The 23586-nt window shown below is 39.1% G+C and overlaps 1 protein-coding gene and 1 pseudogene across 1 annotated transcript in view; both read right to left on the bottom strand.

The window, feature by feature from the left end:
* DNAH6 (dynein axonemal heavy chain 6) overlaps nt 1–23586 on the bottom strand; it is a 319440-nt gene that overhangs the window by 190152 nt on the left and 105702 nt on the right. The window contains exons 23-29 of the mRNA XM_066267533.1: nt 22852–22948; nt 19489–19708; nt 17445–17609; nt 17251–17361; nt 15510–15635; nt 15266–15421; nt 14461–14622 (exon numbers count right to left, since the gene is read on the bottom strand). Of these exons, the coding sequence (XP_066123630.1) occupies nt 14461–14622; nt 15266–15421; nt 15510–15635; nt 17251–17361; nt 17445–17609; nt 19489–19708; nt 22852–22948 (1037 nt within the window). The remainder of the gene's footprint in view (nt 1–14460; nt 14623–15265; nt 15422–15509; nt 15636–17250; nt 17362–17444; nt 17610–19488; nt 19709–22851; nt 22949–23586) is intronic.
* LOC136332510 (U2 spliceosomal RNA) lies at nt 7132–7241 on the bottom strand (annotated as a pseudogene).

Raw genomic sequence — 23586 nt, 5'->3', positions numbered from 1 at the left:
GGGCACTAGAAATGAGAAGTCCCCCTCACCTTCTCTGTCTGTCTGTCTGTCTGTCTGTCTCTCCCCCTCTTCCTCTTGTTACCTCTTGCAGCCATGGCTCAAATGAGCCTCCTCAGGTGGCTGCATGGCCTGCCTCAGGTGCTAAAATAGCTTGGTTGTCGAGCAACAGAACAGTGGCCCCAGATGGGCAGAGCATCAGCCCCAGACCTGGGTTGCCGGGTGGATCCCAGTTGGGACACATGCGGGAGTCTGTCTCTCTGCCTCCCTGACTCTCACATGATATATAAAAAAAAAGTTTTACTAAGATGAGAAAAGTAATACATTTTCTGATTTAAAAGTAGAGCAAATGCCAAACAAAATGAAAGAATAAAATTGTCTCATCTGGATGCAGCCTGGTAAAATTTCAGAACACCAAGGATCAAGGAAAAACCTTATAAGCTTCGAGAGACAGAGGGAAAATAAAATATTATTTACCTCTCCAAATATATGATGCTATTATCAATCTTATCAGTAGCAAAACTGATGTGAGAAGACAGTAAAATGGGGTTTTCAAAGTCATTAGGGAAAATGATTTTAAATCTATTATTTCACCTTGTACCAAATTTTCAATCAAGCAGATGACCAAAGACAGTCCAGGATATCCATAAACATAAGTGGGAAAAAAATGCTCAAGGAAGTATTCCAGCAAAATAAAAAGAAAATATAAAAAGCAAAAAGAGGATACAGAGAACAGTGGCAGTTGAGTATGTTCTACAACAGTGATTCTCAAACTTAAGTGTGCAGTATAAACACCTGGAGGGCTTGTTAGAAAACCTCAGATTGTTGGGCTTCCCAGCCAGTTTCTCAGCCAGAGGGTCTTGCATGGGGCCTGATAATGTGTCTTTCTAACAAGCTGCCAAGTGGTGCTAATGCTGTTGGTCCAGAGTTCACACTTTAAGAACCATTGCTTCTCAAGAACTTGGCTGCTCAAAGCAACCAATATCAATTCTGTCACCTAGAGGGATGTTAGTAATGCACTTTTGTTTCTACAAAATCAGAATATGTATTTTAATAAGATCCTCAGGTGATTCCCAAGCACATTAAAGTTTGAGAAACACTGTTCTAGAAGAAGTAAAGAAAATATAAAGAAATTAACTCTGATGCTTGGAATGTTTTACTTTGAATAGTGGAGGGTCATGATGTATGATGTATGTATTGGTCCTTCTCCATGGGCCCAATTATGCCATTGAATTCCACTATAAATGATCCTTGATATTGGAAGTCTTGCATAATGGGCTTACATTTTAATACTCAACCCCCAGACAAAGCAAAGAAAGCATAATTATAGTTATAGGATAATGCAATTCCATAAACCATGACATGGTAAAACAAAATTATATAAACTAATGAAAACCAGGAGTGAAGTTGGAACAGAAAGCTGGAAGGTCATGGCTAATAAAATCTTGCTAATGAGTTGGCAAATAATGTTCAAAGTTGATATATATGTAAAATACAGTAATAAATGTATGTTTTTACAGATACTAGCAATAACCAGAAGAACTAAAAACCAACATACAAGCACAATCATAAAACTTGTCTCTAGCAACTGGAACAGAGTGACATGATAATAGAGAAAATTTTTTACTTTTAATTTTGGATCTTTATAGTTTGACTTTTTTTAATTTTACTTGTCAGTTAGTTTATATTCAGAATTATTCTGTGTCAGTGGCAGGTGCACAGTGTAGTGATAAAACAATCTTTTATTTTACAAAGTGATCCCCCTAATATTTCAAGTACCCCCTGGCACCATACACAGTCATTACAATATTATTGACTATATTCCTTATGCTGTACTTTACATCCCTGCGACTGTTTTGTAACTACCAGTTTGTACTTATTAATCCCTTCACCGTTTTTACCAGTTCCTCAATACCCTCACCCAACTCTGGCAATAATTAGTCTATTCTCTGTATCTATGAGTCTGTTTCTATTTTGTTTATTTTGTTCTTTGGATTCTACATAGAAGAGAAATCATATAGTATTTGTCTTTTTCTGTCTGACTTATTTCATTTAGTACAATACTCTAGGTCCATCCATGTTTTCACAAATGGTGAAATTTCATTCTTTTTTATGGCTGAATAGTATTCCATTGTGCATATGTACCGTTCCTTTATTCAGTCATTTATTCATGGGCACTTGGGTTGCTTCCATATCTTAGCTGTGGGAGGCAGCCGTCATAATATTTAGGTGAGATGTTCCCTGATTCCCATAGGAGGATGTTATAAGCTTGTTTAAATAATTCTGCACATTGAAAAAAGACTTGAAACCTGCTAGAGGTAACCAGGAACTGTGCCCGGTCCCTTTGATAAGAAGAGTTGTTTGACTAGGGGACCTTTTCAATAGGTAGAGTTGGTAGGAGAAACTTGCAGTTAGGCCATTTGAGGCCCTCTTACTTTTACCAAATGTTAAAGCAGCATATAATATTGAGGTTTAATTTTAGGCCTAGTACCATATATGGATATACCACTTTTGTTTATCCCTTCATTGGTTAATAAAGATGTGGGGTGTTTCCACTTTTTGACTATTATAAATAATGCCACAATAAAGATTTGTGTATTTTTGTTTTTTTCTTTTTTTGTGTGACAGACAGAGACAGAAAAGAGAGAGGGACAGATAGGAACAGAGACAGGAAGAGAGATGAGAAGCATCAATTCTTCATTGAGGCACCTTAGTTGCTCATTGATTGATTTTGCATATGTGCCTTGACTGTGGGGCTCCAGCTGACCAAGTGACCCCTTGCTCAAACCAGCAATCTTGGGCTCAAGCTGGTGAGCCTTGCTCAAACCAGATGAGCCCACACTCAAGCTGGCGACCTCAGGGTTTTGAAACTGGGTCATCTATGTCCCAGTCCAACACTCTATCCACGGGACCACCACCTGGTCACGCTAACGCTTTGTGTTTTGTGTGAACATACATTTTCATTTCTCTTTGCAATAAATATACCAAGGACTGAGAATTCCAGGGACTATAATAACTTTGTGTTTCACATTTGAGAAACAAGTGAACTGTTTTCCACAGCATCCATACCATTCCTTATTTCTAACATCTTAGTTAACACTTGTTACAGTTTTTTGTTGTTGTTACTCTGTCTTTGTGATTACTGTCTGTCCTTGTGATTATAGGTGTCCTGGTGAGTGTGAAGTGGCATCTCATTGTAGTCTTAATTTGCATTTCCTAAATCACTGGTGATGTTGATAATCTTTTCTTGTGTTTATTTGCCATTTGTATATCTTCTTTAGAGAGCTGTCTTTTCAACTTCTTGCCCATTTTGAACTTAGGTTATCTGTCTTTTTATAATGGAGTTGTAACAGTTCTTTTATACATACTAGGTTCAAAATTTCCATAAATATATCTCCTATTTTGTGGGTTATATTTTCTTTGAAACACAAACATTTTTAATTTTAATAGCATCTGGTTTATCCAGTTTTTCTATTCGTTGTATTTTTGGTGTCACAACTAAGAGGCACAACCCAAGGTAATGAAGATTTATACCTATATTCTCTTCTGCAAGTTTTATTGTTTTAGCTGTTACACACTTAGTCTTTGATCTATTTTGAGTTAGTTTTTATATGTAGGGTGAGGAAGGGGTTCAACTTCATTTTTTTGCATGTGGCTATCCTGTTGCCCCAGTACGATTTGTTGAAAAGACTACTGACCACTGAATTATATTTACACTCTTATCAAAAATCAATCAACTATAGCAGGTTTATTTATTTATTTATCAAGAGAGACAGAGACAGAGAGAGGGACAAATAAGGACAGACCGGCAGGAAGGGAGATAAAAAGCATTAATTCTTTGTTGTGGCACTTTAGTTGTTCATTGATTCCTTTCTCATATGTGTCTTTACCAGGGGGCTACAGCAGAATGAGTGACCTCTTGCTCAAGCCAGTGACTTTGCACTCAAGCCAGTGACCATAGGGTCATATCTATGATCCCACGCTCAAGCCAGTGACCCTACACTCAAGCCAGATGAGCCTGCACTCAAGCCAGCAACCTCGGAGATTTGAACCTGAGTCCTCTGCGTTCCAGTCTGATGCTCTATCCACAGTGCCACTGTAAGATCAGGCTAAAAAGCTTATTTCTGCATGCCTAATTCCATTCTTTTGATAAATTTTTCTATCTTTATGCCAGCCAGTAACCACAGTGTACTGATTACTGTAGCTTTGCAGTAAGTTTTGAAAATGGGAAGTGTGAGTTCACTCACTTTGCTCTTTTTCTTCAAGATTGTTTTGGCTATTTTGGGTGCCTTGAACTTATACATACATTTTAGGATAAGCTTGTCAATTTCCACAAAGAAATAATCTAGGATTTTTATAGAGAGTGCATTGAATCTATAGATTTGGCAAGAACTATCACATTACCGTATTTTTCCCCCAAAGTGGAGGGGAAAATGCCCGTGTCTTTTTATTAAATTAATTTTAATGGGGTGACATTAATAAATCAAGGTACATATGTTCAGAAGAACATCTCCAGGTTATTTTGACATTTGATTATGCTGCATTCCCATCACCCAAAGTCAAATTATCTTCCGTCACCTTCTAACTGGTTTTCTTTGAGCCCCTCCCCTCCCCCCCACCCCTCCCTCTCCTCCCCCCACCCCATAACCACCACACTCTTGTCCATGTCTCTCAGTCTCATTTTTATGTCCCACCTATGTATGGAATCATATAGTTCTAAGTTTCTTCTGATTTACTTATTTCGCTCAGTATGTTATCAAGGTCCATCCATGTTGTTGTAAATGAAACAATGTCATCATTTCTTATGACTGACTACTATTCCATAGTATGTATATATGTACTAAGCTCTTTAATCCACTCGTCCACTGACGGACGCATGGGCTGTTGCCAGATCTTCATTATTGTGAACAATACGGCCATAAATATGGGGGTGTATTTCTTTTGAAACAGTGCTATGCTGTTCTTGGGGTATATTCCTAAAAGTGGGATAGCTGGGTGAAAAGGCAGTTCGATTTTTAGTTTTTTGAGGAATCTCCATACTGTTTTCCACAGAAGCTGCACCAGTCTGCATTCCCACCAGCAGTACAGGAGGGTTCCCTATTCTCCACATCCTCGCCAGCACTTATTCTGTGTTGTTTTGTTGATGAGCGCCATTTTGACCTGTGTGAGGTGATATCTCATTGTGGTTTTAATCTACATTTCTCTAATGATTAGTGATGTTGAGCATTTTTTCATATGCCTATTAGCCATCTGTATATCCTCTTTGGAGAAATGTCTATTCATTTCTTTTGCCCATTTTTTGATTGGATTGTTTGTCTTCCAGGTATTGAGTTTTACAAGTTCTTTATAAATTTTGGTTATTAACCCTGTAGCACAAGTATTGTCAAATATGTTCCCCATTGTATAGTTATCTTTTTATTCTGTTCTTATTGTCTCTAGCTGTGCAAAAGCTTTTTAGTTTGATATAGTCCCATTCGCTTATCCTGTCTTTTATTTCACTTGCCCGTGGAGATAAATCAGCAAATATATTGCTGTGAGAGCTGTCAGAGAGCTTACTGCCTAAGTTTTCTTCTAAGACGCTTATGGCTTTATGGCTTACATTTAAGTCTTTTATCCATTTTGAGTTTATTTTTGTGAATGCTGTAAGTTGCTGATCTAGTTTCATTTTTTTGCAAATAGCTGTCCAATTTTCCCAACACTATTTGTTGAAGAGGCTGTCTTTACTCCATTGTATGCTCTTACCTCCTTTGTCAAATATCAGTTATCCATAAAAGTGTGGATAAAGAAATAAACCAGAAAAAGGGTTTATTTCTGGGTTCTCTGTTCTGTTCCATTAATCCATATGCCTGTTCTTATGCCAGTACCAGGCTGTTTTGAGTACAATGGCCTTGTAGTATAACTTGATATATGGAACTGTGATACCTTCCACTTTATTCTTCCTTTTCAAGATTGCTCAGGCTATTCGTGTTCTTTTGATTCCATATAAATTTTTGGAATATGTGTTCTATATCTTTGAAGTAAATTATTGGTATTTTAATCGGTATTGCATTGAATTTATAAATTGCTTTGGGTAATATAAACATTTTAATGATGTTTATTCTTCCTAACCATGAGCACAGTATATGCTTCCACTTGTTTGCATCTTCCCTGATTTCTTTTATCAATGTTTTATAATTTTATGAGTACAAGTATTTAATCTCCCTGGTTAAATTTATTCCTAGGTACTTTATTTTTTTGGTTGCAATGGTGAAGGGGATTGCTTCCTTAATTTCTCTTTCTGACAGTTCATTGTAAGTGTATAAAATGCCTCTGATTTCTGTGTACTAATTTTATATCCTTCCACCTTGCTGAATTCATTTATCAGTTTTTTGACTGAGACTTTAGGGTTTTCTGTATACAATATCATATCATCTACAAATGAGTTTTACTACTTCTTTTCCAATTTGGATGCCTTTTATTTCTTCTTCTTGTCTGATTGCTGTGGCTAGGACTTCCAGAACTATGTTGCTTAAGAGTGGTGAAAGGGGGCACCTCTGCCTTGTTCCTGATCTTAAGAGGATTGCTTTTAATTTTTGCCCATTGAGTATGATGTTGGCTGTGGGTTTGTCATAGATGGCCTTTATCATGTTGAGGTATGGTCCCTGTATTCCCACTTTGCTTAGAGTTTTGATCATGAATGGGTGCTGGATTTTATCAAATGCTTTTTCTGCATCTATTGAAATTATCATGTGGTTTTCCTCCTTCCTTTTGTGATGAATCACATTGATTGATTTGCAAATATTGTACCAGCCTTGCTTTCCCAGAATAAATCCCACTTGAGCATGGTGTATGATTTTTTTTTCATATATTGCTGGATCCTATTTTGTTGAGGATTTTAGCATCTAAATTCATCAGGGATATTGGCCTACAATTTTCTTTGTGTTGGCTTTGCCTGGTTTTGGAATCAGAATTGTGCTCTCCTAATAAAAGTAGTTTGAAAGTCTTCCTTCCTCTTGAACTTTTTGAAATAGCTTGAGGATAAGAATTAGTTCTTTGAATATTTGGTAGAATTCACTTGTGAAGCTATCAGGCCCCTTTTCTTTTGGGGGAGTTTTTTGATAACTGTTTTGATCTCATTTATTGTAATTAGTCTGTTTAGGTTTTCTGATTCTTCCAGATTAATATTTGGATAGAGGACTTATCTGATATTAAACTGATAAGAACAGATACTACACTTAATCTTAGCCAAAAGGCTGAGAAGCGATATTATATTTGAAATATCATGTTTCAAGGAATTTGTCCATTACATCTAGGTTGTCTAGTTTTTTAGCATAAAGTTCTTCATAGTGTTTTCTTACAATATTATGAGTTTGTTGTGTCAGTTATTTCTCCACTCTCATTTCTAATTTTATTCATTTGAGTCCTCTTTTTTTCTTGGTGAGTCTGGTTAAAAGTTCATCAATCTTGTTTACCTTTTCAAAAAACCAGCTCCTGGTTTTATTGATCCTCTGTATTGTTTCTTTAGCCTCTGTCATTTATTTCTGCTCTGATCTTTATTATTTCCTTCCTTATACTACCTCTGGGCTTTACTTGCTTTCATTTTTTTAGTTCTTTTAGATGCAGTGTCAAGTTGTTTTTTTGACCTTTTTCTAGCTTCTAAAGGTATGCCTGTAATGCTATGAACTTCCCTCTCAGGACTGCTTTTGCTGTTTCCCATAAATTTTAAGTTGATGTATGCTCATTATCGTTCGTTTCTAGGAATTTTTAAATTTCTTCTTTGATCTCATTGTTAACCCATTCATTATTTAATAGCATGCTATTTAGTTTCCAAGTGATTGAGTAATTTTTCGTTTTTCTCTTGTGGTTGATTTCTAGTTTCATGCCACTGTGATCAGAGAAAGTGCTCAATATGATTTCAATCTTCTTAAATTTATTGAGACCACTTTTGTGCCCTAACATGTGGTCTATCCTAGAGAATGTACCATGAGCACTTGAAAAGAATGTATATTCTGCTGCTTTAGGGTGAAAAATCCTGAAATACCTATTAAATCAAGTTGATCTAGTGTGTCCTTTAAGTCTGCTGTGTCTTTGTTAATTTTCTTCTTGAGGATCTATCTAGTGATGTGAGGTATTGAAATCCCCTACTATTATAGTATTGCTGTTGATCTCACACTTTAAATCCATCAAAATCTTTATATATTTAGGTGCTCCTATATTAGGTGCATAGATATTTATAATGGTTATCTCTTCCTGTTGGATTGCTCCCTTTATCATTATGTAGGGACCTTCTTTATCTCTTACTAGAACCTTTGTTTTAAAGTCCATTTTGTCTGATATAAGTACTGGTAAGCCAGCTTTTCTTTCATTTCCATTTATGTGAAATATTTTTTCCATCCTTTTATCTTCACTCTATGTGCATCTTTTAAGGTGTTTCTCTTGTAGGCAGCATATGTATGGGTCCTGTTTTCTTATCCACACAGCTACCCTGTGTCTTTTGATCGGATCATTTACCATTTACATTTAAGGTTATTATTGCCATGTAGTTGTTTATTTTCATTTTGTTCTTTAAAACTGTATTCCTCTTTTGCTATATATTTTTTCCCCCTTTGATTAGTTTACAACAGGCCCCTTAGCATTTCTTGTAGCATTGGTTTGGTTGTAGTGAATTCCTTGAGTTTTTTTTTTTTGTCTGTAAAGCTTTTTATTTCTCCTTCAAATTTAAACTATAGCCTTGCTGGATAAAGTAGTCTTGGTTGTAGATTCTTGTTCTGCATTACTTTGAATATTTCTTGCCATTCCTTTTGGCCTCAAGTGTTTCTGTTGAGAAGTCGGAAGTCATCCTTATGGGGACTCCTTTGTAGGTGATAGCCTTTTTTTCTCTAGCAGCTTTTAATATTTTCTCTTTATCACTTAGCTCTGGTATTTAAATTACGATGTCTCTTGGTGTAGATTTCTTTGGGTTTCTCTTTAATGAAGTTCTCTGTGCTTCTTGAACTTTTGAGATGTTTTCCTGCCTTAACTAAGGGAAGTTTTCAGGTATGATATGTTTGAACAAAGTCTCTATCCCTTGTTCTTTCTCTTCTTCAGAAACCCCTATGATGTGGCTGTTATTTCTTCATGTTATCACAGAATTTAGTTTCCTCATACTTTTTGAGTCTTTTTTCTGCTCTGCTTCCATGCCTTCATTTATCTTTTCCGCTAAGTTGCTGATTCGATTCTCAGCTTCATCCATCCTGCTTTTAATTCCTTCCATTGTGTTCTTCATTTCTGATATTGTATCAATATTTGTCATTTCTGACTGATGTTTTTATTTCAATGTCCTTTTTTATATTTGCTATCTCTTTATTTAGGTGTTCATAATGATAATCTATTGTTCTAAGATCTTTAAGCATCCTAACAATTGTTATTTTAAACTCTGCATCTGGTAATTTGGTTATATGTGACTCATTCAGGTCCTTTTCTGGGGATTTCTCTATTCATGTGTTGCATTTCTCTGCCTTCTCATTTTGTCTATGTAAAAGAAGGTTTTGGCCACTGGAGTCCACTAGGTGTGGCCTCTGTGTTTCCTAGGTGTGGTCTGTCTCCAGGCACGCCACCCCCTCTGCTGTTGCTGCCTAAGGTGTTCAGGTATGGGCTTTGCTATTTCCAGCCCACTAGGGCTGTTGCTGTGGTCTCTGCCTCTACTTCACTGGAAGGGCTGTGATCATGTGCTCAGGTGTACAAGCCTCGGTGGCCTCGGCCTTTGCCCCACCCCCGCGGGTGGTGTTATGCTCGGCCCTGAAGGCAGGGGTGAGTACCTTTGTTCAGCTGTGGGTTTCTGCCTGATTCTGGGCTTTCACCCCACCCCTGCAGGAGGAGTCTGCTCGAAGGATGGCTGCAAGCTTTGGCTCCACGGCCGGGTGGAGCTGCATGCCAATGCTCAGTCGCGGGACTCCACCTGTTCTGGGCTTTCGCTCCACCCTCACGAGAGGAGCCTGCTCCTGTGTCAGGCCACAAGCCACGGTTCCGCGGGCATGGCGAGGCTCCACTCCTGTGCCCTTGCTCAAGGGCGGGTATCCACACCTTCTGGGGCTCCTGCCCTTCCCCCACAGGCTGGTTTGCAGGCAGCCCACAGCCGAGCTTGACCACTTTCACGCGTCCCCTTCTCCCCTGCCGGGTAAGACAGAGCTCAGTCCCAGGCCTCAGTTGTGGCCAGCAGACTTCTGCCCTTGCCAATGTAACTGTGCTTTTGTGTCCCACCACTGTCTGCCCTCGGGTGAGCCCTCAGCTGTATGGGTGGAGGTGCTGCAGCTCAGACCCTAAGACTCACTACTGTAGTCCCGAAAGCTCCCTCCTTCTAAGCAACTCTGCTCTGAGTGCCAAGGGGGAGCTTGTTTGGCTGGTGTCCTGCTTCCCTTTGCTGGTATTGCTGTTTCCAGGGGAAATACTCACTTCAGATTTGGGGAGTGACTCCTCCCAGGGGTTAGGGTGGCTGTCTCTGAAAGTGTTTCTCCCTTGCTTCCTAGATTACACTCTTCCTGCTGCTTTGGTCCTCTCCTCTCTCCCCATCCCCCAGAGCCCTGAGTGAGTGGTTTTGAGAGAGGTTTTCTGCACGGTCCCTGTAAGAAGAATCCTGGGTCTGAGAAATCAGTTTCTTTCTCACAAACAGTATCCTGACTTATTTCCAGCTAAATACTGTCCATACACCTCTTCTAGGTTCTGGGGCTGCAGGCTGGGGCTTTGTTCCTGGGACTCAGGACCCTCCCTCTCTGCTAAACTCACTTCCTGCCACGTGAGTCTCTCCAGGCTGCCGTTTGCTCCGGGGGAGCTGGGCAGCCCTCTCCATGTTTCCGCTTTTCCTACCAGTCTCAGTGTGGCTTCCACCATGTTCTTTCGTTATAGAATCCTCTTAGTTTAGTCCAAAGTTGGTTTTTCCAGATGGTTCTTAAAATTAAGTTGTAATCCACTTTGGTTCTGGGAGATGGAAGTTGGTAGATCTGCCTACTCCATCACCATCCTGTCGCCCTCCCCCATATGTCTTATGGAGTGAAAAATATGGTATTTTATTAAATATTTTAACATTTGTTTCAGAATATATTTTTTTTATTTTCCTCCTTAAAACCCTAGTTGTGTCTTATGCTCATATGCATCTTATGGAGTTAAAAATATGGTAATAAGATTGTTTTCTGATCCATTAAAATGGGAAAATGGGATATCCTTCTATTTACTTAGGTTCTGTTTAATTTCTTTCAACTTTTAGAAAAATGAGACTATAAGCTTTCTGTGTTCATGATCAATAGACATTGATGGTCAAATACATTTAGGATTTGCTGAATTAATTAAATAAAGATAAACAGATTTCCTAACTGTAGGATTTCATAAAGTATTTAATAAGCTGCTCTGTGACATAAAAACCTAGAAGAGAAATGAGGAATAGCACAGATAATTTTGTTTTTCTGCATATGTTGTGGTAGCATTCCAGGAAACATACTTTGAGGAGGCGCTGTTTTATTTTCTTTCATTTTTAAATTAAATTAAATTTTACTTTAATTTAAGTGAGAGGAGGGGAGATGGACAGACTCCTGCATGCACCCCAACAGGAATCCACCTGGCAACCCCTGTCTGGGGCTAATGTTCTGCCCATCTGGGGCCATGCTCACAACTGAGCAATTGTTAGCACCTGAGGCACAGGCTTCACAGAGCCATCTTCAGTGCCTGGGGACAACGTGCTCAAATCAATCAAGCCATGGCTGCTGGAGGGAAAGAGAGAGAGAAGCAAGGAGAGGGTCAAAGAAGGAGATAGTCGCTTCTCCTGGTTGACCTGACCAGGAATTGAACCTGGGACATCCACATGCTGGGCTAATGCTCTACCACTGAGCAACCTGCCAGAGCCGAGGAGGTGCTATTTTACATACTGATATTTTACTGATGTCTTTCCTGTAACTGAGAGGCTTTGTATCTCTACAGTTTTCAGAGTATAAATTTGAACTTCTTTTGGTAAATCTAGATATAAGTAGTTCATTCTTTTGATGCTATTGTAAATGGAACTTTTTTCTTTATATTTTTGGAATGTTTGTTGCTATTTTATAGAAATACATTTGATTTCTGTATACTGATCTTGTATCCTACAATCTTGTTAAAATTTGTTTCTAATTAGTAGTTCTAATTGTGTGTGTGTGTATTCCTTAAAATTTTTTAAACACACAACCATGCTATTTGTAAATATAGTGTTATTTCTTCCTTTCTAATCTAGTTGCATTTTATTTCTTTTCTGGAATAATGGTCCTGGCCAAGACTACTCATGTGATGTTGAATAAAAGAAGAGAGCAGACATCCTTGTCTTGTTCCTAATCTTTGGTGGAAATCATTCAGTCTTTCACCAATAATTAGGTATTAGCTGTGAGTTTTTCTTAGATGCTCTTTATCAGATTGGAGAAGTTCTCTTCTATTCCTAGTATGTTGAGTGTTTGTATTAGGTTTTCTATTTGCTTGGTTTTCACAAGTCAGAGTTCACAAAGACATTGGTCATCAGAGTTGAGAAGGGGCCACAACTGGCTTCGTAGTATCTGGACCATTGTTTCACAGTAGTGACACCAAGTGTCAGTGGCAGCAGCAGAAGACAAAAATAATAAGTTTTCTCCATCAGAATGATGTTATGTTATGCATTACCACTGCTGACGACCTTGATGTTGTTACTTGCTGAAGCAAGCACAGGACTCCAGGAAGGTAAAAAAGACAACTTTTGATCAAAGTAGGCTCTAAGGGCTTGGAATCACTTACTTTTAATATATAAAAAAGGGACTTTATATTGTTTTCCATGCTGGTTAATCATCACATATATGTTTCCCTAATTTTAAGACATTAAAGGTAGATTGTAAAAGTTTTCATCATAAGAAAAGAAATTCTGTAATTATGTGTGGTGACAAATACTAACTAGACTTACTTTGGGAATCATTTTGTAATATATTATTATTGTTGTACACCTGAAATTATCATAATGTTATATGTCAATTATGCCTCAACATAAAATAAAATAAAAAATTACAAAAGACTTGATGTTAATGTACTGGAGGCACCCTAGATGCTTCTTTGCTTCCCTTCACGTATCCTTCCTGGAAGTGCACAAGAAAGCCAAGTCTAATTGGCAGTAATCTGGTGCGGATACTGATGGCTGGTTTGTCCTTCTCCTGTCTCTGCTTCTAGAGGAGGCTCCTGCCACCACCTTCCCAATAGTATGAATAAGGTGGGGGTGGCAGAGTAGAGAGTGTTCCTCTTGCCACATGTTTGACTGGAATATTGACAAGGATGACCTTTGTCTTTTTCTAAAGATCCTTTAGACCAGTGTTTTACAACTGCTGGTCTGTAGATGGTGACAGTCTGCAAAGGATTTAACCACTCTGATGTTATATAAAGACTATAGAATCTACAATCATTCAAGAGAAGTAAGTTTCCAAATCAGGAGTTACCATGCTCACATAGCGGTGCCCAAAGAGTCCCTGAGGTCCCTGTGCGTCCCACAGCTTCTTTCAGGGCATCTGCAAGGTGGGGGGCATTTTACAATAATATCAAAATGTTATTTGCCTTTCTTATTTTCATTCTCTCATGAGACTATGGAGTATGAAAGTTATTGATTATGAGTTAAATTTCCAAATTGCAAATAGTCTTCAAGAAACCACTGTTTGTCATGTTTTGGTGTGGTTTCAAAGAATATCAACAATTCTCTAAAAGTTATTAAAATATCTCTTTCTTTTTGGGTACATCTCTGTTTGAGGCTAGATTTTCTTCAAAACCTCAACCAAAATAATATATCTGAACAGGATGAATTCAGAAGCAGATGTGAGAACGTGGCTGACTTCTATTATGCCAAACAGTAGAGATTTTCCAAAATATAAAACAATGTTACTCTTTTCACTAAATTTTTTGTTTGGGAAAATAGTTATTTTTTACAGATAATATGTTTATTATAATATGTAATGCATTTATCATCATTATTTTAAAACAATAAATGTGTTGTTTGTTTGTTTTAATCTGTAACATGGTAAATTTTAACAGATGTGACCTCATATACAAAAGCTTATATATAATTTTTAAGAGTGCTCTATTGAAAAACCTTACCATGAATTCTCACCTCCTACATATTTCATTTCTAATTACACAACTCTCTGAATTGCTCATCTCTTCCTATAAGTTAATTCTTTCTCCTTAGATTTCCCTGCTTTATTTTATATCTCATCTCTTTTGTTTCTACTTACTGACATGAACAGATTTTTATTTTACCACCATCTGACAAACCCTCCTCTGGCCTTGCCTCCTACCAGGACTACCCAGGCTGACTTATTTTGACCTTTCTCTTTGCTCTATTTATTCTACTTTAACCATCCTTTGCCGACTGGTTTTCTCTTGTTTGCTATTACCCCAGTATCTCCTCCTTTTGTTATGTCATGTTGCAAGTAGAGAAAGCCATGTAAGGCACTTAGCACGAGTGTTCAGATGCTAGGACTGTACCTTGTAGTCTAAACCGTCAGAACAATTAAAGACCACACATTGGATGGCTAGAGCTTTGGCCAGGTCTTTTGTCGTCTCGGTTTTCCCTGTGCCAGCAGGACCAGCTGGCGCACCGCCCAGGTCAAGCTGTAGAGCTCCCATGAGGCACAGGTAGCAGCGATCCTGAAGAAATCAATAATTGTCATTATTGAAGGGAACTGACTCTAGCCACAAAATCATAAGTCTATAGGAGGAGGGTCATTATTTTCTATGAAAGGCGTGATTGCAATTGAAATATACTCAAAGATCCAGGTGCATAATTAATGCAAACCTCTGCTTCAAAAGGATGTATTCATGGTAAATCTTTTCCAGAGTTAATGTTAAATAAAACTTTCCAGAGTATTTTGATTAAAAAAAGAAAAACCACTCTTGCTTCAACATTAACCTAAGTCAGTGGTAGTCAACTTGGTCCCTACTGCCCACTAGTGGGGCATTCCAGCCTTCATGGTGGGTGATAGTGAAGCAACCAAAGTATAAATAAAAAGATAGATTTAACTATAGTTAGTTGTTTTATAAAGATTTATTCTGCCAAACTTAGCGAAAATCCGACATAAAGTACTCGGTAAGTAATTATTATATGCTTTAACTTGCTGTAACTCTGCTTTATAAATTTTATAAAGTAAAGTTACTTCCCTACTTTATAAACAACCATTACTGTGGAACCGGTGGGCGGTTAAAAAATGTTACTACTAACAGAGATACAAAAGTGGACAGTAGGTAAAAAAAAAAGGTTGATTACCTCTGACCTAAGTGATCAGTAACTTACCGTGAGAGGAGTAATAACTAATCTTGGGCATGCACCCAAATATTCATAGCCATAAGTGTACTGAGAAAGCGCCATTCTGGCCACACAATTGTCTAGGTCGATGTCCCAATAATAGCGCAGTTGTCTCTGCCAGTCAAAGGACTCGACTTCCTCTACCTACATAGGCGATAACCATGATGATACACATATAAGATGCACTAATTTCAGAAAGTAATATATAATTTTACTTCAATGAAACAGGTACCTTGGCTTGAACAAGTTCGGTGACGATGTCTCTTGCATGTACATCGATAGTAATTAAGGCAGTGATGATGTTTCTGTGTAATTTAGGAAGACTGCCTCGAACTAGTGCAGCCAGAGCATTTAATCTCTGCAAGTTAAAAGAGAAATTATCATAATGCGTTTTCAAAACTCAGCTAATATGTTTATCCTTTTGCTATTAAATTTGCAGTAGACATTTGCCAAAATGATCTAATTTTAAGAACCTATAATTCTGTGACCAAACAGAACAACAGTTTAACTTATTTAATTTCTCGAACACTTCTAGAAAATCTAAATTATCTTTACCCCTTTTCCATCAGAGGAGACCAAGGGTCAGAGGGTAAGCACCTTGATGATAGTAGCACAGCTATCAAGAGGCAAAAATGAGACTTGAGCAGACATTTGCATCAGAAAAGCCCATGCTCTTAACCACTTCATGGTGATGTTACTAAAGAGAATGGTTTCTCTTCAAAATTAAATGACATTTAAAGTGGTAAGCCTCATTTTGGGGGGTAGTTTTTCCTTTGATGATCAGAAAATGTGATAATTTTAAGCAAGCCAAAGATTGATTAATTAAAGCATTTTTTATTTTTTTATTTTTTTATTTTTTTATTTTTATTTTTTACAGAGACAGACAGAGAGTGAGAGAGAGGGATAGATAGGGACAGACAGGCAGTAACAGAGAGATGAGAAGCATCAATCATTAGTTTTTTCATTGTGGCACTTCAATTGTTCATTGCTTTCTCATATGTACCTTGACCATGGGCCTTCAGCAGACCAAGTGACCCCTTGCTCAAGCCAGCAACCTTTGAGCTTTGCCCAAACCAGACGAGCCCGTGCTCAAGCTGGTGATCTCGGGGTCTCGAACCTGGTTCCTCCGCATCCCAGTCCAATGCTCTATCCACACTGCGCCACTGCCTGGTCAGGCAGTTGATAGACTTTGAGCTCCTGATTCTCACCTAACTGGTTAAATCTTTTTCAAAGAAGAGCGACTGACACTTTTCAGTCCTGAAGGCCCTGAACTGCCATGCTGAGTATCACCCCGCCAACCACAACCAGAGACCCACCTCCATGTACAGGTCAGCCAGACTCTCCTTGGAGTCTTTTCTCCAGGCTCTCTGCCATGAAATACTATTGAGAACATTGATTTCTAATTAGGATTCCCTCCTCTTTCTGTTTTAAAGCGATTCTTTAAAAACGCAACATTGGTTGGAAGAAGAATTGAATTTGGAGTTAAAAATTAGGCATAGCTGCAAAATAGCAGTTCCCAACTAGAGCTTAAAAACTCTTCTACAATGGCATTTAGATTCATTCCATTATTCATTGTTTTATTGCCTGAGGGTTCTATAAAATAGTAGACAAGCACATCTTGAGCCTCAGAACAGAAACTGCAGAGATAGATTGAATAAACTTCTGTGAGAGCCAGACCTAGTGAATACAATCTCTCCTTAAATGTTGCAAAGAATTATAATCCTGACATTTTCCTCTTGAATTGCTCTTTTTCCCTATTTTTGTAAGTGTTCATACAAAATAATACACAAACACCATGGCAGTGGCACTATGAAGACTTGAACATAAATGCTTTTAGTGAGAACCCCAGAGTTTTTTAGTCATGTCAGAGCATTAAATTTGTGAAAGTGAATTTGTTTTCACCGTGACAAAAAAAGCCACTGAGACCGTCTTGCAGAGCATTATGTTCATTCTCATTCTGTTGAAAATCTCACCTCAAAGTTGACTTTTTCAAACTCTTCCAAGGCCTCTAAATGATTATCATCTGTTTCCAAACACTCAGTCAAATCACGACACCAAATAATTTGAGAAATGGTCAGGATCACCTGCATGGAAACATCTTCCTTGAGTATTTGATGCATCTCACCAAAAGGGGAACCAGAGAGGAAAATGTAAGAGTGTAAGTTACTTGAGAAGGGTGGCCAGCGACCACCCAGGCTGTTCTTGGTTTCCCCTGATAGTCAGCGATGGCTGCTTTGCACAGGCGACGCAGAGATGAGAACATGGCTTCCTCCACTTTACCAAGCCATTCCTCCACGTTGCCTCGGGCCTTGAGGCCTTTGCCCAGCCTAACCTAAAAGATAATATGACTCATGTGGGACTTGTGGGGTGTATGCCTCTGGACTTCTATAATAGAACCCTGAGCCACAGAAAAACTGGAACCTGACCACAAATACTTAACCTCCCTGTTGCTATCCCACTCTATATTTCTACTTCTCCTTACCCCCTCTACTGATTGCTTTATTTTACTACTTCCCTTTGGAGCCAACTCCCTGCACGAGGAGTCTACATGTACTACATAAATTCCTTCAATTTCTTCTCCTGCTTACCGCCATCAGATTTTTGGCCCCAACTAAGCCTCTAAACCTGTTTGGTCAGTAAAGTTAGCAATGTTCTCTCAACTATCAACTCCAATTGTCACTTTTCAGTCCTTTTCATATTTGTTTCTTACATTATTTTTAATGTGAGAAACATTAAAAATATTTACATTACATTATTTCTCCTGTGAGAAAATAGGAGGCAAAGACAGACTCTCACATGTGCGCCAATGGGGATCCACTTAGTAAACCCCCTAAGGGGTGACGCTCTGCCCATATGGGGCGTTGCTCCATTGCTCAACAACTGAGCTCCTCCCAGCACCTGAAGTGGAGGCCATGGAGCCTCCTCAGAGCACAGGCCTACTCACTCCAATTGAGCCATGCCTGCAGGAGGGTAAGAGAGAGAAAGAGAGAGAGAGAGAGAGAGAGAGAGAGAGAGAGAAGAGGGGGAAGGATAGAGAAGCAGATGGGTGCTTCTCTTGTGTGCCCTGACCAGGAATCAAACCCTGGACATCCACCCGATAGGATGACACTTTACCACTGAGCCAACCAGCCAGGGCTTTACATTTGAAATAACTCGAAGGTCTGAGTATACATCTGTCCTTCTTCTACCCTCCCTTCTCTCTTCTTCTACATTAGCAATGAACAAATTCTTTTGCAAGAATATCAATTCAGGACAAGTAAAGTGTTTATGGGCTCCTTTACTCCCATAGAGACACCGCTGTACTCTAATTGGATTGAAATTGTTAGCATTTTCGTGCACAGTTCCTCTGTATGGAATGCTCTCCCTCCACTCTCCCCAACCTTGTTTTCAATGAAAGAAACAGATAACTCTCAAGATTGGACTATGAGCCCTGTGAGAGCAGGAACAGAATTCTGTTCATCTTGTGTATCCAGGACCTAACTTGGCCCGTGGCTCACATAAAGTTTCTATATGGTTTTTAGAGTGAAATCAATGCCTCACAGATCCTCCTGTGTCTCCTCTCCATCTTCTTTGGCTGTCTCTGTGTGTATGTGCATGCGTGCGTGTGCACGTCTGTGAAGTCACTTAGTTCCCCACTGTCTGCTAATATACATACTTGTTGTTTACCACGTGCCAGGTGCTGTGCAGTGCATTGCACATACCACTGCCAACAATGACAACTAACACTTTAAGAGCAAACTCTGGGTACTGCTCTAATAATTTACATATAGTAACATTTGAAAATCTTCAGCATCTCATGAATTAGGTATATTACTAACTCCCATTTTAGAGATGAGGCTAAAGGTTGGGACTTAAAGCCAGGTGGTATGGCAGAAGAGCTGGTGCTATTCACCCACCTGCTCTTGTGCCTCTTGTGAAATTGAGTAAGACATGGCTCCGTTTTCTCCACTCAGTTCCCAGGAACAGAGCACATGCCTCTGTTACCACATTTACTGTGCTGTTTTTCAGGGCTTGTTTGGCTATGTCCCCACTAGAGCTCTCAGAGGGAAAGTGATTGATTTTGGGTATCCATGGGATTTCTGAGCCAGCACAGGACGAGTCGCAGGAGCACTTGATGGATATTTAAAGTGACAATGACTAAACCTTTACCCTCAACCCAGGAAGAGTAACAAAGTTTATCTATAAAGCATTAGAAACAAAAAACACCTTACCTTTTCTCCCTCTGGTGACAGCATCGCTAAAATATCATTAGTATAAACTTTTTCTGGCTCTCCCTCCACACCAGGGATTCTTCCCTCGGTTGGAGGCAGGAGAGCAAACTCTAGCCTGGAAATGGAGTCAAAGCATTTCCGTAAGTGCGGCTGCACAGCCTGGGGGTTTCGTGTCTGGGCCAGAATCTCCAGAAGCTCATCGTTCGACAGGAAGTAAAATCTGGATTAAAGAAAACACTTAAAAGATAACTTGAAATTGAAGGAAAGCTTATACAGACATGCAAGATAAATCCCTTAGCCACATCTCTTCCCCATCCACTGATTTCCGGGACTTCCAAGCCTATTGGTCTTGGGTTTCTAGGGAGCCACACGTTCCTACATATAATTGTTGATTATTAGTACTGATGCATCTCAAACATCTAGAATTACTGCCTGGTAAGTAAAGATAGACACTTTTCTTAAAAGTACTAGCTCTTTCTATAACACTAATTTTTTTCACATGCCCATGTTAGTTGGCTTTGAGCTCCTAAGGTGAAGATATATTATTTGTTTTCCCTAGATTCTAGGGAATCGTACCTTATACATACTTGGTAGTCAGTACATAATTTGTTGGATATATGGATGAGTGGTCACGAGAACTTTATTTGGTTCTGTGAAGACATGCATGTGGGCCATGTTGGTGTGATTCTAAGATTTTCTTAGATCGTGCCCAACAGGGTCATTTGGAGGCATGAAGAGACCTTAGGAAAAGAACTAGAGGAGGTGCCTGCCTGGATGCCCAGGGATGAGGGAGAAGGAGGAGGGCCTGGCCAGAGAAGATACTTCACTTCTGTGAAGGAGGGTGCCCTTGAGAGATCTCAGAGCTGGAGGGAATCCCATGAGTATAGGACAGGCCCTACGTGGGAGAGAGGGGCCACATGGTACCAGCCAGGTCAAGCTTCTCCTGTCACCTTGCCTCTCCTCCCTTCCCTGCTCCAACCTAGAGACCTCAGAAAACTAACAGGAAGTGGGAAGGGTTGATCATCATCACTAACACCTCAGGCCTACAACAGGATTAGGACAGGGAAGGGGGAAATTTTAACTTTGAAAGAAGTTTAGAGTTTTGATTATTACAGATCATTTATTACTAAGGTGACAAGGGAGTTTTTTTGTTTTGTATTATTATTTGAGGATGATCAGAAAATTCAGAAAGCTTGATCAAGATTTTGCCTAGAGGAGCAGGAAGAAACTAGCCCCCAAGAGGGAGTACAGAGGCAGTTATGAATTATAAATAAAGATGTTTTGGGTTCACTCTATTAGTCCTGCTTCTGAAACATAACTCACATGCATAATTAAGTTGTTCCCAAACCTTGTTGTCAACTAAAGAAATAGATAACTATAAAGATTGGACTATGAACCCCGTGGAAACAGGAGTAATATCATACTCCTCTTGTGTCTCCAGAACCTAACTTGGCCCAGGATTCATAGAAAGCTTCCGTGTGGCTTTTAGAGTGAAATCAATGCCTTATAGAGCCTCCAAACATAAACATAGCAGACTTAGTTGATGTAATTCTAAGCAAAAGGAAAAAAGAAGAGCTTTTTGGTGTTAAATATTTTCACTGGTAAATTTGTGCCTGGATTTCTTTACATATCAAAAGCAGTTTCTTTAAATATCAAATATATCTTTGGCATAGGGAGGTCCAGGTTGGGAACCAGTGATGTACAAGTGAACTAGACAAAAGGCACATTCCACACCTCAAACTCCTCCATTTTTTCCTCCATTTTGCTTGAATGACATTTTAGGAAGATTTTGGTAAGATTTAGTAAGACTTTTTTAAAGCCTAACTACTGTTACAACTCAGCCAGATCTTTGGATCTTGCATTTCCTGTGCACACACATAGTCTGTCTGGGACTCAGCAATGAACCCTCTCAGTCAAGTAACCCAGATAAGCACCTAACACACTGGCTGCCTCAGGGGTTGATCTAGGACAGAACTTGACTCCCATTCCTTAACAGCTAACAGGGAAAATCCATGAAAGGCTAATGTTCTTAATGTTACAGTACAGTGTGCCCAGTGACTGCAATTGGGAACTGTTGCTACCATCAAGCAGTCATATTGCAGTCATATGTAACTGTATCTTGATAGTTTATCGCCATGACTGTTCAACTGTTAACCACGAGCTCCTTTGGGTTAGGGATCCAGCCTTATCTTCTTTGTATCTTCAGCACTGAGCTTAACATTTCTGAGCATAACATTTGGTATGTGTGTGTGTGTGTGTGACAGAGAGAGACAGAAAGAGGGACAGATAGGGACAGACAGACAGAAAAGGAGAGAGATGAGAAGCATCAACTCTTTGTTGCGGCATCTTAGTTGCTCATTGATTGCTTTCTCATATGTGCATTGACGGGGGGTGGGAGGGGGGAGGGATACAGCAGACCTCTTGCTCAAGCCAGCGACCATGGGGTCATGTCTATGATCCCATGCTCAAGCTCACGACCATGTGCTCAAGCCATAGACTTCGGGGGTTTGAACATGGGTCCTCTATGTTCCAGTCTGATTCTCTATCCATTGCACCACCACCTGGTCAGGCACATTTGGTATGCTTTTAGAATGCTTAGGTGAGTAAAAACTTTCATTTCGACTTTGTGAAATCATTCATCAGCTTCTACAGCAGGGGTTGGGAACCTTTTTCGCTGAGAGAGCCATGAACGCCACATATTTTAAAATGTAATTCCATGAGAGCCATACAACAACCCATGTATGTTATACATTATCCAATAAAAATTTGGTGCTGTCCTAGAGGACAGCTGTGATTGGCTCCAGCCACCACAACCATGAACATGAGCGGTAGGAAATGAATGGATTGCAATACATGAGAATGTTTTATATTTTTAATGTTATTATTTTTTTTATTAAAGATTTGTCTGAGAGCCAGATGCAGCCATCAAAAGAGCCACACCTGGCTCATAAGCCATAGGTTCCTGACCCCTGTTCTACAGTGACATTCTTAGGCCAATAATTAACCTAAAGAAACCTGCTCAGGCAACGCAGGTCACTCTAATTTTTCCACATACACATCTGTGGACACATGTGGGCACACAAATAACACACCCAGAAAGCAGTAAAGCAAGGCTGTGATGAAGAATCCTTCCAGCACCTTGGGTACTTACCCACTTCAACTTTTACTGAGTAGTGTACCTTTCCTTGAGCTATATACATTCTCTAATCAAGATACTAACTGGACTGCCATTATCACACATTCTTCTTGTTTCCCTCTCTGATTCTCTGATGCTTTGATTATGATTTGTTTTTAAGTATATCCTTTCAAATTAATGAATAGTCTTAGCTACTAAAAATATTGTAGGTTGCTTTATAAACTTACCTTGGAAAGATAACTCTTTTTGATTCTAAATATGCCTCTAGACACTTCTGAATTTGGTCAAGTAAGGCATTATTGTTTTGAAAAGTTTCCAGAAGTCCTGCTCATTAAAAAAAAAAAAGGTAGTGGTAAAATTGTGTTAAAACAAAGAATATAATTTTAAGTGTAAATAAAATATGATATTAACATTTTTAAAGTTTTTGTTTATTTGATAAAACAATCTAATAAATTAAAATTGGCATGGTTGGCTAAGAATATTAAGTACTAATGTAATTAATATTAACTTTAATATTTATCATAGTTAAACAAGAATTAAATTTGAAACATTTTGAGCTGGCATTTCTCCATTTTGGAGGGCTGAGCATGCACAAACCAAAGCCAAAAAGTTGTCCTCTTGACCCTGCAAACAAAGCCATTCTCTGAACTTTCTTATTCATGTCTCTGTTTCCTCTGCCATCTTGAGATACCGAAGCTGTGGCCATGGGATCCTACTTCTTTACCACTAAACTGTAACATCTTAATGAGCAAGATTCATGTCTTACTTAACTTGGAAGATTCAGTGGCTATCACAGTGTTTGGCTTACCTGCCCACCCAAGAATCAAACCCAATCTTTTCCATGGTCCCAAAGGATGTTATCAATGACTCAATCCAGTCCCCAAGTCCCCACCCAAGCTCACCTTTCTGGCTCACCTCCTAAGCCCTTCTCCTGTGCATAGGACACCAACCCACACTAGCTT

This window comes from Saccopteryx bilineata, chromosome 3 (assembly GCF_036850765.1).
Source record: "Saccopteryx bilineata isolate mSacBil1 chromosome 3, mSacBil1_pri_phased_curated, whole genome shotgun sequence".
In the NCBI taxonomy this organism is placed as follows: Eukaryota; Metazoa; Chordata; class Mammalia; order Chiroptera; family Emballonuridae; genus Saccopteryx; species Saccopteryx bilineata.
This window is presented reverse-complemented; position numbering and strand designations above follow the sequence as displayed.